The sequence below is a fragment of the Clinocottus analis genome, unplaced genomic scaffold (assembly GCF_023055335.1).
Source record: "Clinocottus analis isolate CAN_PGR_092001 unplaced genomic scaffold, fCliAna1.0.p SCAF_15, whole genome shotgun sequence".
In the NCBI taxonomy this organism is placed as follows: domain Eukaryota; kingdom Metazoa; phylum Chordata; class Actinopteri; order Perciformes; family Cottidae; genus Clinocottus; species Clinocottus analis.
This window is the reverse complement of record NW_027175876.1, coordinates 10,082,724-10,097,079: the sequence shown is the minus strand read 5'-3', so window position 1 is coordinate 10,097,079 and position 14,356 is coordinate 10,082,724. Positions and strand designations below refer to the sequence as shown.

The window sequence follows — 14,356 nt, the reverse complement described above, 5'->3', positions numbered from 1 at the left end:
TTTCACTTTCCTTTTGCAACAGGGTGCTCACCGAGACAGGCCTTCCCAAGCTGGCTTTACACCTTTGCATTATGTCACAATATCCAGAGCACCTGTTGTTTTTGTGGATAAACTGCTTGAAGCGAAAGCGAATCCAGATGGATGCAATTTACAGACATGGACACCAGCGCAAGTTGCTGCCATCAATGACCGGGATGATGTCTTGCAACTGCTCATTTCTGCTGGGGCACAAGTAACATTATTACCGATCACTGAACATACTCACAATAAGAAGATATGTCAGATGATTCATAAGCTGGCATCAAAAGGAGAACGATCGTGTTTCAAACTCCGATACTTCCTGGATATGGAGCTTGCTGTGATGGTGGAATCACCTGAAGAAGTGCTCAAAACTTGTGACAGCCAGATGCTGTTGGAGGATCCCCGGACCCACCTGACCATGATTGAAATACTTTTTAATGTAATTGGGAAAAATGTAGAAAAATACCGTCAGGGATGTGTTAATTGGCTGAAAGACATTGGAAAACGGAACTCTTACATTGCAGATGCCGTCCAACGCTTTCCAAACATTGACAAGGAAAATGTAAAGCAAGCCACTGATTGTTTATATGCCGTGTTCTGTACAATGGAAGATATACCTAATGAGCAAGCGCTAGCTATCATCCCTCAACTACTGGAAAAGCTTTGCTTAAAGGAGATACCTTCTTTATGTGGAGCTGTGCTGCAAACACTATATGTGATAACACAGAAAACAAAAGGCAAATCGAGCTGGGATGCCAACTTTATGAAGAAGTTATGCAAAACAGTTGTTCCTTTTGTAAAGGACCAAGACTCTTATATTAGAGTCTACACATATGGCATAATTGCACATTTACTTTCGGTTGAAGGTGCAGCCACCATCTTTACATCAGTGGGGATAACTTCAGTCCCCGAGGGAATACTGACATCTGCTGATATGCAAATGAACGACAAGCTGAAAGAAGCGCTGAGACGGCTGAAGAATCATTTCAGCAATGCAAACATGGAACTCTGTGTGGACTCTGAAGCCTCGCCTGGACCCAGTAAAAAGAAGAAGAAGAAGAAGAAAAAAAAGAAGGGAAAGTCAGAAAAGCAAGAAGAGCCAAATGATGAAGTGTGCACTGCTCTAACTGACCTAGAAGCAGCTCCTACTGAGGAGTCAACTGTGAAGCCGTCTCACTTCAGCGCCGCTATGTCTTCAAAAACACAGAAATGGAAAAAAAACAGCGAAAGGTGGAGAGATAAACTAGAGAAGCTGCTGCTCATTGATGAAAGTAAAAGAAAAAGAATTGGGAGCATGACGTATGTGAAAGATGCAGAGTTCCTCATAGCGAAGGGTAGTGATGGTACTGAGGTGTACTTGGGGCTGAGAGACGATGGCACTGAAGTTGCCATTAAGAAAATGTCTATAAGCAACTATCAAGTGCTGAAGAATGAGGAAGGAATTCTACGACTTTCGAAGCTTGATCATCCATCGATTGTGCGATATGTTGATTTTGCGGAGGATGAGGACTTTGGATATCTCGGTCTTCAACTTTGTGAATACACCCTGGAAGAATACATCAGAGATAAAGATGATCATCTGCTGATGAAGCAACTTGTCTTTCAAGTCCTCGAGAGTTTAAGCGTGCTTCATTGTCACAGTCCTCAAATTCTCCACCGGGATCTCAAGCCACAGAATGTGTTGATGGGTAAAGCAAGTTCATATAGGATGAAAGAGTTAAATTCACCATCTTCTAAATTCATAAAACAATATTTAAATGTATACATTTCGTGCATACTCTTTGAAGTTTGTCTCCTTGATTTGTCCTGCAGATGTCCTGCAGAGGGCAAGACTGGCTGATTTTGGCATCAGCAGACAGCTTGACAAAGGTCAAACTACTCATTGCACAAGAAGTGCAGGAACAAAATGCTGGATGGCCACGGAGACTTTGGAAGATGAAGGAGACGTTCCATACAAGTCAAGCACTGACATACAGGTTGGTTCCTTTACAAATGTCGTGATGATTCGTTTAAAAAAAAGAAAAACTCCTTAATTGCTAAAATGTTCTGTTAATTCTTTAGGTGGCAGGAATGCTCAGTTATTACATCCTTTCTGGACGACACCATCCCTTTGGGAAAAAGTCCTTTCAATGTGAGAACAACATTCATGAAGGGAAATACACTTTGGACCATGTGAAAGACGTGGTGGCAAAGGATCTCATCGAGTGGATGATCGATAAAGAACCAAAGAATAGACCGCAAGTGGAAAAATGTCTGAGTCATCCCTTCTTCTGGACCCCTAAAAAGTAAAAAAAAAACGCTGATTGATTTGATTTCTTCTGTGTGATGGCATCATCAGTCATTTGTTTGTTCTACTGCTTTGGTCCAGAGAGTTAAATACACCATGTGTATCTGTAGCAAATGCCATTGGCAATCCCTTTAATAGTTTAATAGCCAGAAATGTCTTACGCTAGAGGTCAAGTCAGGGGATTAGCAGAGTCTGTATGAACTGGTAATGGTAGCCCAAACTGCGCCGTAGCATCGTCCACGACCAACTCCGACACAGTGGAGGCCAGTCCTGAATGTGGGTTTTCAAACCTTTGGACCATGCATGAAGTTGTTGCTAAAAGTATGGTCATTGTAAATATATGCGTGGGCATGCTAATGCTTGTAGCTGGAATCCACTCCTCGTAGTTGTGAAGTTGTGTTTCTAAGCATCAGTCATGCGTGCTGCTTTGGCGTGTGGATCGATCCAAAGCATGCCGGGCCTGTCTAGCCTAGTTAGGATTGCTAAGCTATGATTAGAAAACTGCACACAGTATCGTATGAGCATCTTGAGAAGTTCATTGTACAATTCATATATCTTAAACTAAACTGCTTTTCAGGAGAGTTGAATACCTGGTAAAGATTGGCAAAAGGGACGAGGTGGCAAACTGTCGGAAGGCGGACCAGGAACTAGTTTGTTCGTTGGAGAAATGTGACGCAGACGGATCCTTCAAAGAGTGGAAAGAAAAAGTAACTAAAACACAACCAATGTAACATTGGTATTCCTGAATTAAATGTACGACTACGTGAGATGATGTTTGCTGGTGTTGCAGTTTCCCCCAGAGCTGGTCCAGAAGATGGATGGCAAGAAGAAAGCCTACCCTGACAGCACACTGGGGCTACTGCGCTTCATACGAAACCTCCATGAGCACTAGTGAGTGGAAAGGGGCCTTAAAATGTCCCTAAAAATCTGTTCTTCATAATCCTTCAGCACTGACGTGATATTTATATGCTTGCATTATTTTCTTCAGGGAGTTTTGTCTGTCAGTCTTTTTTAAATTCTAAAAAGTACATATTAACAAAACACAAGTCTCATAAATAATGTAATTGTCTTCACATACAATTACACTGCACCGATATTCACCCTTAATAACAATGTTCAAATAAACAAGCCGAGTATTTACTTAGTTCAATTCGGGAAGTAACATTATGGCACTATAATTTGATTGAAAAAATATAACACATATGAAATATGACATTTATTTTTGTTTTCAGTCCCAAGGATGCCGTTAAAGTGGACATCTTGAAGATGTTTCCGTATCTCTTTGGATGTGTTTTCAAGTTCGCCAAGACCAAAGGGTGGAATTCAGAGACCCCCGTCACTGAAATGTTTGAGAGAGAAGACATCAGCAGCAGCTTCAGGAGGCTGGCAGTGAGGCCTGAAGAGCGTCTGGGGGTCCCTGTTCAAGAGTCTCAACCCGGGGGCTTGAAGTGAACTTTAAATCAAAAAGGTTAAAGAACTTGAAGCATTCAAGAGGGAAAAATACAAACAATTCGGACGTTATACTCTTTAATCGTTGTGGTGTCTAGCCCATGGCCCTTAGAGAGCATTTAGAAAAAAGGCCGCACAGAAAGGAAGAGTCCAATAGCTATTTTTCAAACCTGTCAGACTTACAATAGAAGGAGAAGCACAGGTCTTATAATAACATTATAAATGGATTGGACCCTGAAACTGAAGCAGCTAAATGGAATGCAGCCATCATGTGTTTTATTATTTTGTCTTTTTCCTTCTGCAATAAACCTGAAAGGTATTGCTCGTGTTACACAGTAAGTATTCACCAAAAAGTGACAGCAACAATAAGTAGATTATGCAATCAGACGGTAGTAAAGTTTTAAGGGCCTTTTCTTTTTATATTATGTTATCTCTTTATTTGACCATGATCCTAATAAGGAACTATTGTACATTGATTTAGTTACATTTTCTGACACTTACCTACTTCCACATTTTATTCTTTGTTTGGATTTTTCTGTTATTTTTTCTATCATATTACAATTTAAAATGTTATATTCTTGTTCATTTCCATGACATTGCTTCATTATGTCGGTTGAAAAGACCACAAGGGAACGGATATAATGAACTGTAAAATACCATAACCTATATCGATTTCTTTCACAAATAGGAAAAATGTTGTTCTCATTACTTTTAGTTTTTGAGCTGATGGGCCTCGTCCCAGTGCTTGTTGCCAAAGCCGCAGAAGTTCTACCATTTCAGAACCATTTCATTTTGTTTGACAATTTGTATGTTGACTTCCAAGCCTCAAAATATACATAACGCACGGCCTGCAATGCCACGACACGTTTATCTCACAAAAACCAGGACTAGTCTTTGCTTTTCCTATGAAAACAAAGCTTGTAAGACCATGTGATTCAAAAAGGTGTCTGCCAGGTTCCTTTTTAGTTTTTAAACTGAACAACTCAGAAGTCTAAAAGTGTGTCTGCTCATTAAGTGAACGGTATTGCAAATACAACAAAACACAACGCAACATGCAGGCTTTACAACATGCTGGTGATAGGATTTTGTTTTATGCTGATTGAATGTTTCTCTCAAAATAAATATATAAAACTATGATTGTAAGATGTGTCTCATCACGTTTCTGATTATAGCACAAGAATTTAAAATATAAATAATTTACATCCCCAAAACATGTATTTGTTTGTCTAAAAACTTCAGTGATTGTTTGGATACAATGAAACATGTAAAGCAGTGGACAGTGATGTATAAAAACCCTGTGAAGTGCAGTAGCACCACCTAGTGGAGTGTCAGTGAAAAGCGGCAATCAGTCTAATGAATTATCAAAATTATTACTTAATTAAAACAAATATTTTGTTTTACAAATGTCCTTCAACGGTGTGGAGGAGCGATTCCTCACCGGGTCCTGACACTTCCTGCTGGTTCCGATGAGTTTGATTTTTTTTTTTCAATAATACATTTCAACATAATTAGTCTAATAATAATATTCTGCAGTTTCAAAGAAGGACAGGACAATGTGTTTGCTGCGATCAAAGAATATATTTCAGAAACAGCTGCTGAGGTATTTTCAGCCACACCATGCAGAACATGCACCACCTTTAGCGTCCGAAAGAAACCGTGTACCTTTAATGTTACAGAAAAAGCAACACAAGCTCCAGCTTGTGTGACAATTTTCAATCATAGCGATCAAATCAATTGATAGAAGTGTGGAATGTTAAAGGAATATTGCTCCATGATAAAAAGTAAAAGCTTTGATCATTTACTCTCCATGTTATATATTGAAGCACCAGTGAAGTGTCAATGCGTTCGCTGAATTAGTTCTCTTCCAAACAACTCACACATTATTAGACAAAGCGTATTCATGTCATTGGGTTCATCAGGTAGGCTCCACATGTAATTGCTTGGATAAAAAGGTTATAAAATAGGTAGAGGACATGTGGGCTGCAGCTCTTGTGGCTTTACAACCATTACGTCTTAACTGGCTTTTGTGTGCGTGAGATTTTTAGATTTCTAGCTGACCCGAGACGGAGAAGAAGTTCAACTTCATTTATGTTTTTTTTGATGGTAATAGAAAAAAAAAAAGTGACAAAATGATTTTGTTTTTCTCAACAAAATCTCAGGGAACAAGGTTTATGAAGGACACATGTAGAAAATACACAAACTCTACGAAATTGTAATTTTTCATGTAACGAGGGTAAAACGATACCTGAACGATTCAAGATACCCTGCTCACCCCGCGAGGAACTCCACTGAAAAACACATCTGATGTAATGCTCTCATGCGCACACATATTACACAATGTGATTAGCTTGAATACTGTTAGCACCTGTAACAACAGCACAGGTCTTAAAACAAACATGGCATAGTGGACAATAACACTTTCAAAACAGTTTCAGTTCTCAATTTGAAACCAGGGTATATGTAGCGACCAGTCTCACACAATGGACATCAAGTCAGGCTCTCAGACCGCAAATGTGAGGGGAATTTTGAATTTAAGGTTATGTAGAGTCTGTTTTCTTCTTGACTTTGGTAACTTTGCCTGTTGTGTTGCTCTGATTAGTTTGGCTACAGAGAGAGTCTGGCACTAATTCTGTGGCACAAGCCGCTCTGTACTTAATGAAGAGCCAGTCGAGCCTCGAAACTCTTGCATAGCCCTTTAAGCCCTCACCTTAACCCCTAATGCTATTTATTGTTTGAGTTGTGATTGGAGGTTGTACATAGGGATTACATATTATTGTAGCCCTGATCTTTATGTTTAATTTGATACCGAACATGCTTTTTTTGTGGATTTACACCATGTTTTCTTTCTTAATTTGTACCTGATGAGCTGATATAAAAGGGTCCCTAATTAGGGCTCAACAGGTTTAACTAATTGAAGAAAAATCATTTTTGAAAGGAAGTATTTTGTCGTTTCTAGTCCCTGCGATGCAGATTTTACATACTTTTTGGACCCCTGCACAAATTAAGGTGTGTTGTTTTTCATACTCGTTGATACAAACTTTGTGCTCGGTGCGGGTTCAAAGACCGAGACCGTAATGTATTAGGCAAACAACAAAGGAAGCTCTATGCCATGGTAGCAGTTAGGCAGCTACTGCCGGACAAGAGAGAGGCTGGACTCCTTTAATCTCTAGAGCTTTGTTGAACTGCACTTCCATGGTCTTGGAAGCTTTGGTGATCTTCAGGTTCCTCAAACAACCTTTGAAGGAAGTCTTGGTAGAGAGAGCTGCCTGGCGAACTCCATCTGAGAGAGAAAATAATGTAAATAATACATCTCACAGCGTCATGTGTGGTGAGAAACAACATGTGTAAAGTTGCTCTGGATTCCATCACAACATATGACAATTTATCTGTGTTACCAAGTGTAAATTCATTATTTTAAGGACGTGTGTTTGAAGGCAGCCTCACCCGGATATCCTCCGACATAGATGGGGTCGTTTGTGTCACACGTGTTGGAGCGTGCGTTGGGACTCTCCGCTTGACTCGGACTGTCGTCGACCAGCAGCTCCACCCTGTGGCGAAGCTTCTTGGCCGTGACGGAGTGCCACTGGCCGTCGCAGAAGCCCTCGCCCTGAGGCGTGTGCTCCGCTGTGATCCGTCCAGCTCCGTTGTCAACGTGGAAGAGCAGCTAGAGGAACAGGAAGAAAAATACTTGTTTTTTTCTCCACTATCAGTCTAGCTATCCATTTATATTTGTGTATGTGTATCCAAGTATCTGTATTGTGCTGTGATGTTTTTTAAATTTAATCCACATACTGCATATTCTAATATGTCATAAAACCTTCAAGAAAGTAGATACAAATGAATAATTCAACATTTTAGGATGCATATGTCTTTGTTTTCTGACGAGTTAGATGATAACAACTGTCTGTTAGATTAATTTACCACAAAATAACAATAATATTCATCAAGTGGGAAAATGTGTCATTTTAAAAAGGAGGAGCAGATACAGCCACTGGTGGTCAGTCTAGAAATGGTCTGATACATTACTACCTCTTTCGTAAAATCGCCAATTTAGGTTTTTACCTTTCAGGTTATGGATTCAACTATTTAGTGAGCTTTAATAGTTTAAAAAAAAAAGCTCAATAGCACTCATGTCCGTCTACTAAATAATGAAAACAGAGTTAGGTCGGATGTTTCCAAACTCTGTCAAACAAACAAAGATATCTTTTTAAATGTGGAACTGTTCCTATGATCATGGTTACGTACCTTGCCCTCGACGATCTCCAGTCCCAGTCCGTCGTTTGCTTGGTTACTGACGGCCAAAAGCACGCCGCTGGTTCTGCTGGTCCTGAACTCTAACGCGATCGACACATCCAGACCCACTCTGTACGAAGAGACTGGAGGGACAGGGAGAGTGAGTATTAATCATCTTTATAGCAAGAAAAGCAAAACTGAACTTCCTGAGTAAAACTGGACTGGGATTCTGTTTTACATAGGTCACTTATAGGTGGTCGTCACACAGCTGCTAGAGTGACAGTAGCTACAGTAGTGTGACAGTACAGTGTGACAGTACAGTGTGACAGTAGCTACAGTACAGTGTGACAGTAGCTACAGTACAGTGTGACAGTACAGTGTGACAGTAGCTACAGTACAGAGTGACAGGACAGTGTGACAGTAGCTACAGGACAGTGTGACAGGACAGTGTGACAGTAGCTACAGGACAGTGTGACAGTACAGTGTGACAGTAGCTACAGTACAGTGTGACAGTACAGTGTGACAGTAGCTACAGTACAGAGTGACAGGACAGTGTGACAGTAGCTACAGGACAGTGTGACAGTAGCTACAGTACAGTGTGACAGTAGCTACAGTACAGAGTGACAGGACAGTGTGACAGTAGCTACAGGACAGTGTGACAGTAGCTACAGTACAGTGTGACAGTAGCTACAGTACAGTGTGACAGTAGCTACAGTACAGAGTGACAGTAGCTACAGTACAGAGTGACAGTACAGTGTGACAGTAGCTACAGGACAGTGTGACAGTACAGTGTGACAGTAGCTACAGTACAGAGTGACAGTACAGTGTGACAGTAGCTACAGTACAGAGTGACAGTACAGTGTGACAGGACAGCACAGTGCTACAGTACAGAGTGACAGGACAGTGTGACAGTAGCTACAGTACAGAGTGACAGGACAGTGTGACAGTACAGTGCTACAGTAGCTGACCCCATGGCTGGCTGACAAGATTTCAACAACATCTCACCTGCTTTCAGGTAGCCGGTGCCTTCGAAATAGGTTCCAGTCTCAGTGGCAACGAAGCATCTTCCTATCATGTGACTGGAGGTGGGCGCGGCCATGTTCAACTTAAAGTCCTCAACAACCGCCTCAGGGCGGCCTAGGACAAGAGAGAGGGGAGGGATTGATCAATTACAAGCAAAACCAAAACAGCACGGTCTCAAATATTTAAGATAAACAACAAACAAGTGTGTAACACGCAGTGGTCAAGAATATATATATATATATATATATATATATATATATATATATATATATATATATATATATATATATATATATATATATATATATGTGCCTTAGAAGATTGTGAAGCTCCTCCCAGGATCAATAAACTCTTATTTTATCCAATAACAGCACATCATAACTAATTTGTTACATACTATATTTATTAATAATATGCAAAGTAACTACTACCAAAAACAATCAAACAACTATAATCGAAGTACTTTAAAATAGTATTAAGTACAATCCTTGAGTAAATGCTCTCCTTACATTCCACCAGCAGTAAAATATTACATGCTGTGATGATGTGCAACCGTCAATACATATTCCTGACCTGTTGCTGGAGCCTTGGTGCTTACCGCCCCTCCAACCATCTTAAGGTGGCGGATACATCCATTGATACTGTAGAGAATCTAGAGACAGAAAGGGAGAGCATGTTTGGCTGGTGCTTACATAAAAATACCCATCATTCAACCTCAATTATTGGACATTAATATTCTGTTCTTATGTGGTAAATAGAAACTAAACAGAAACGTGGAATCCTGGGCCAACGAGCAAACTTTAAACAATGTATGTGTATCTGAATTGTGTCTTTTACCGGTCCTATTCTCTTGCTGGTGTAGTTTTGTGGTAATCCACCGACATACAGCATTCCAACCACGTCCAGCAGGTCAGCCTGGGAAAAGAAGTTATTAATGCAATAATAAAATAAACATTTTACGATCTTAATCAACAAATGCATGGCTGTAATATTGGTGGTTTATTATTAGATCCTTTCTCTTGATATTTTCTTCCTACTCGTCTGCCATAAACCTACTTGTAGGTGCAGTTGTGTCGAGTATTTCATATGTGAGTAAAGGTTTAAATCTCTAGAATAGAAAATAAATACTTTACCTTCTTTGGACTGATCATCTGTTTACTGTATCGCCCGTCAACCATAAGTAAACATCTCTGCTTGTTCCGACTCACACGAATCTGAGAGGGGAACAAATGAAAGGAGTGTTATAAAGTAGATGGACAAACATTAAACATAATATTTAGAGCAATAGACATCTTCAGTCCTTTCACAGCATCAACAGAGACTGTTTGTTGTCTCGGACGTGAAGAAACACAAATGTTGCCAACATGTACATTAATGATGTGACATAGTTGTTAATTGTTCTAGAAAGTTGGGGCTTTCTGGTAAATTAGTCTCTAGTACCGAATGTTCAGGATTGCAGAAAGAAAGGAAGCTTTGACAAAAATCAATGGTGAAAATGATCAACATGCAACAATATCATTACATCTAAAACTAGTTATTCCCTTTATACACAGACAAATGAAAGGGAGAAATACAGTGGGTCAGTAGAGTATTATTGTCCTGGAACTCTTTTTCAAAATGCAGAATATAAACCAAGACCGCATCTAAGTGACGTGTTGTTCTCTAGCGGTTCTATAATATATGAAAGACTGTCCTACCTTGTGCCAGTTCCCATCATTTATGGAGAAGGGGACGCAGCCAGATATGTTTCCATGACCAAGATCATAACCGAGACAAACTTGTCTGTCCTTGATCTAGAGGAGGAGAGAGAGAGAGAGAGAGAGAGAGAGAGAGAGAGAGAGAGAGAGAGAGAGAGAGAGAGAGGTCATGACGGAGGGATGACAAGCTGACAGAGTTAATATGACCCTCCACGGCCCTTGTTCCTGAATATGGGGCGCTTGGTGAAACAGACCAACAAGTTTAGTCCTGTACAGTCTCACAGTGCACAGACAGAAAACAATATGCCATTAAATTACAATTAGGGAAATTGTAAATTTAATATGCTTCTATTTTCTGCACTGTGTTTATTGTGTAAATGTTATGCACCAACCGCCAAGACACATTCCTTGTATGTGAAAACATGTGTGACAATAAATGGTTCTGATTCCAAATTCAATCTTTTTTTTTCTTCATAAAATAGACATCACTTCCACGCTGTTATACTTTGTGAGCTACTGTTCACAGCACAAAGAGAAGCTTATGTCAAAGACCTTTCTTTATAACACAAATGATTAGCTTGCCTGGTCTTAAAACCAACTTGAATTACATTTGTAAAGAAAACTAGAACTGTGGGAACCAGAAGGGAAAGTAAACTTGTGGAATAGGAGTCAGCGCAGTGGATGGATACCTGTATCGTAACAAAGTCTGCGTGGTTGATTCTCGCCATGTAGAGAACGAGACCAGACTCCTCCTTCGTCCTCAGATCAAACTCCAATATTAACCTGAGACACACATACAAACATTAATCTTTGATTATAAAACAGTATATATATATATATATATATATATATATATATATATATATATATACACACACACACATATACATACATACATACATACATACGTACACATACACACACAATATATCTACGATGGATGCATTTCATTTTGAAATATTTTGTCTGTTGGCTTAAAGGCCCCAAAAATATATTTCCCATTAAAATAACAAAACAAAGACTTAAATTTCTAAAACCAATGTCAAATATTCAAATCAAATGATTTAATTTGGCATGGTAAAAGGACAAATGGCAGTTTTAATAAAGTCAAACACTGATCTTGCCGATTGATCATATTTTTCATTTTGATTTGAACAAAGAAGCTTTAAATCTTGAAGAAAATAACCAGTAAGTGCATGTTAAGCCCCCCAAAACAGCTAAAGTGTTTGGACATCCTATCGTTCATTATTCCACTCATCCACTAACACAACTCTTCGATTAATACCGTACCTCAAATGTACAGAAAACATTGCCTTGTCTCAAGAACTGATGGCTGCATATCAGTCTGGGATGTGTTCCCTCATCCTTACATCATTTAGTTGTTTTTGTCAGTTTGTGGATCAGAAAGGTCAAGGACATGTTAAGTAATTCAACACACTGTTATTTATAGAGGATGTTTTGTGTTGGTATCTTATCCCGTCCAAACTTTCCCTCACTCACTTCTGCTTTCCTTTATTTATTTAGAGCTGCACTCCACAGAGTGGGGACTAAGCACGGACCTGACGAGGTACACAGCACCGTGGTTTCTTTAAATCATTTTACTGTATAAAATAATGTATTTAGGCTCTCAACATGGTAGCTAAGCTGGCGTCTCGTAGCTAACAGTGCTAACCGGAGGCTGGGCGTAACTAGCATTGCAAGATGTACGGTCATTTTGCCCTCTTTACTATCAATAATGCCCAGTGTCGCAAAGATCAGTCATTTTTGTGATGTTTACTATTCGTAGTTGTTTTTAGTCTGTGCTGTGCCATTATATCCGTGTTTGCATCTCTTCTCACATGACTTCTTTCTATCCAATCATACTTGGCGTATGCTTTGAGAGGTAGCTTGTAATGCTCCACTGAGCCTGTTTTTTTTAATCTGATTTGCTTAAGGCCAGAACTGTTTCAGGCAGGAATGAATAGCCACCGCAAAATCGAATACTAAAATGATTATTCATTGTGAGTACATACCTCTCTCGGACTTTTGTGTCATCAAAAGCAAATCTCATGTGACTGTTCCTGGTCAGTCCAAATTGATAGGCCTTCTCGAGCGCAGTCGGGGCCACAGCTGATGCACATGAATCCTGGAGATTGGACATAACATGTCAGATACACTGACAGGGTCACACCACACTGCTCCTGTATTGCCTCTCGTCAATAGGAACCATAACACCTGAGCAGGACATGTCAATCAAACTAACTAATAGGGTTTCTATGTCTGATATTCAGGGGCCAAAAGGGTTGATTGGTCACAACGGGTCATGTAACAGTTATTTATATACAACAGGCAAATGAAGAGTTTACAGAAAATCCTTAAAATTCATTAAAATCCTTGTAGGTTCATGATAGGCCTTGGATGTGCAATAATAACATATACAATTTGTTTTGTGCAAATACAATATTAAACTTTTAAGGTTGCAGCATGAGGCCTATTCGAATCGCTTTAATTGCAATAATGTCTCGTTACTGTGTCTTTTCTTCTTCATCACCTCAAACTGGTTGCTGCCAAGGTGGATTTGGCTGTTCAAATCCACGGACCCTCCCACAGTTTGACGATGGGTTACATGCACAAATTTCATTATCATCTGTACCAGACATCAAACACATTCTGGTCTGATTTCCATTTGATTTATGCCTCACTTTGGCAGCAGGGTAAACAAAGCATTAGATGAGTATTACTATTCCCCGTGTCATTTTACAGAGCACAGTTCAGTCAGTGACCAGAAGATGTCAGTGTAATAGTACAAATGACGGCATCGTAGTTTCCTAGTCCTCTCTACTCCTCTCCTTGTCCATGATTCTTCGTGGACAAGGACACTTCCTTTTCTTCCATCTGTGACTATTTTCTTTTCTTCACTTTACTTCTCCAATCCCCTTTCATTTCACTTCCTTACATTTCTCTCTTCTAGTCTTTGCTTTCCTGTCCACCTCACTCCTCCATTATTTACTATTTGCTTTATCCTCCGAACAACTCCTCTTCCTCTATCTACCTTTATCTCCTCCAGTGTTCTCTTTCTCCTTCCACCTCACATCTTTTCTCATACCTTCACTCTCCTTTTGCTGCCTCCCTCTACTTTTATAACCTACTACTTTCCTGTTTCTTTACCTGCTGTCTCCTCCTCCACCTCCCCTGATCTTGTCAACTCCTAGTGTCCTCTTTACTCACTTCTCACCTTTCTCTCCTTTCATTTACCTTCTTACAACGTGCACTTAATTGTCTTCCTGCCTGCCTCTTCTCTTGCTCTTCTGACTTTTCCCACCTTGCCAAATCTCATCTCCTCCCATCTCATCAGCCCCTTCCTCCTTTTGCTCTTTTCTTATTATCTTTCCTCTTCTCCTCTTCTTGTCACTGGCCTTCCAGCTCCTCTTATTTGTTTTGCTCACTCTGTTCAGAGCTTACCTACCTTTGCATGTTTCTTCACCTGTCTGTTTCTTCTCTGTCACCCACTCCGGCCTCCAATGACAGGCATTCCCAGACCTTCACCTTTTTATGTCCATCTCTCCTCCATCTTCTCAACCTTCCTTTGTACTCACTGATTGCTTCTCTCTTTGTCTCAGCCTGTTCTCAACTGGTTGTCTTTTCTTTCCCCTTCTTTCCTCCTCTC

At 39.9% G+C, this 14,356-nt stretch overlaps 2 protein-coding genes across 3 annotated transcripts in view; one reads left to right on the top strand and one right to left on the bottom strand.

Annotated features, from left to right (window-relative positions):
* The window catches only part of LOC137785343 (uncharacterized), a 5,978-nt gene extending 1,145 nt beyond the window's left edge, over nucleotides 1-4,833 (top strand). The window contains exons 2-7 of the mRNA XM_068576488.1: nucleotides 1-1,709; nucleotides 1,834-1,997; nucleotides 2,083-2,306; nucleotides 2,886-3,015; nucleotides 3,099-3,199; nucleotides 3,541-4,833. The exon at nucleotides 1-1,709 is cut by the window's left edge and continues 224 nt beyond it. Coding sequence (XP_068432589.1) covers nucleotides 1-1,709; nucleotides 1,834-1,997; nucleotides 2,083-2,306; nucleotides 2,886-3,015; nucleotides 3,099-3,199; nucleotides 3,541-3,760 — 2,548 coding nt within the window. The 3' untranslated portion in view covers nucleotides 3,761-4,833. The remainder of the gene's footprint in view (nucleotides 1,710-1,833; nucleotides 1,998-2,082; nucleotides 2,307-2,885; nucleotides 3,016-3,098; nucleotides 3,200-3,540) is intronic.
* Nucleotides 4,834-5,315: 482 nt separating this feature from the next.
* lama2 (laminin, alpha 2) overlaps nucleotides 5,316-14,356 on the bottom strand; it is a 165,875-nt gene continuing 156,834 nt past the window's right edge. For both annotated transcript variants that reach the window (XM_068577698.1, XM_068577700.1), the window contains 10 exons: nucleotides 12,723-12,835; nucleotides 11,400-11,493; nucleotides 10,711-10,806; nucleotides 10,147-10,227; nucleotides 9,851-9,928; nucleotides 9,587-9,665; nucleotides 8,996-9,127; nucleotides 8,003-8,133; nucleotides 7,202-7,421; nucleotides 5,316-7,037 (listed from right to left, as the gene is read on the bottom strand). In XM_068577698.1, the coding sequence (XP_068433799.1) occupies nucleotides 6,877-7,037; nucleotides 7,202-7,421; nucleotides 8,003-8,133; nucleotides 8,996-9,127; nucleotides 9,587-9,665; nucleotides 9,851-9,928; nucleotides 10,147-10,227; nucleotides 10,711-10,806; nucleotides 11,400-11,493; nucleotides 12,723-12,835 (1,185 nt within the window). In that variant the 3' untranslated portion in view covers nucleotides 5,316-6,876. The remainder of the gene's footprint in view (nucleotides 7,038-7,201; nucleotides 7,422-8,002; nucleotides 8,134-8,995; nucleotides 9,128-9,586; nucleotides 9,666-9,850; nucleotides 9,929-10,146; nucleotides 10,228-10,710; nucleotides 10,807-11,399; nucleotides 11,494-12,722; nucleotides 12,836-14,356) is intronic.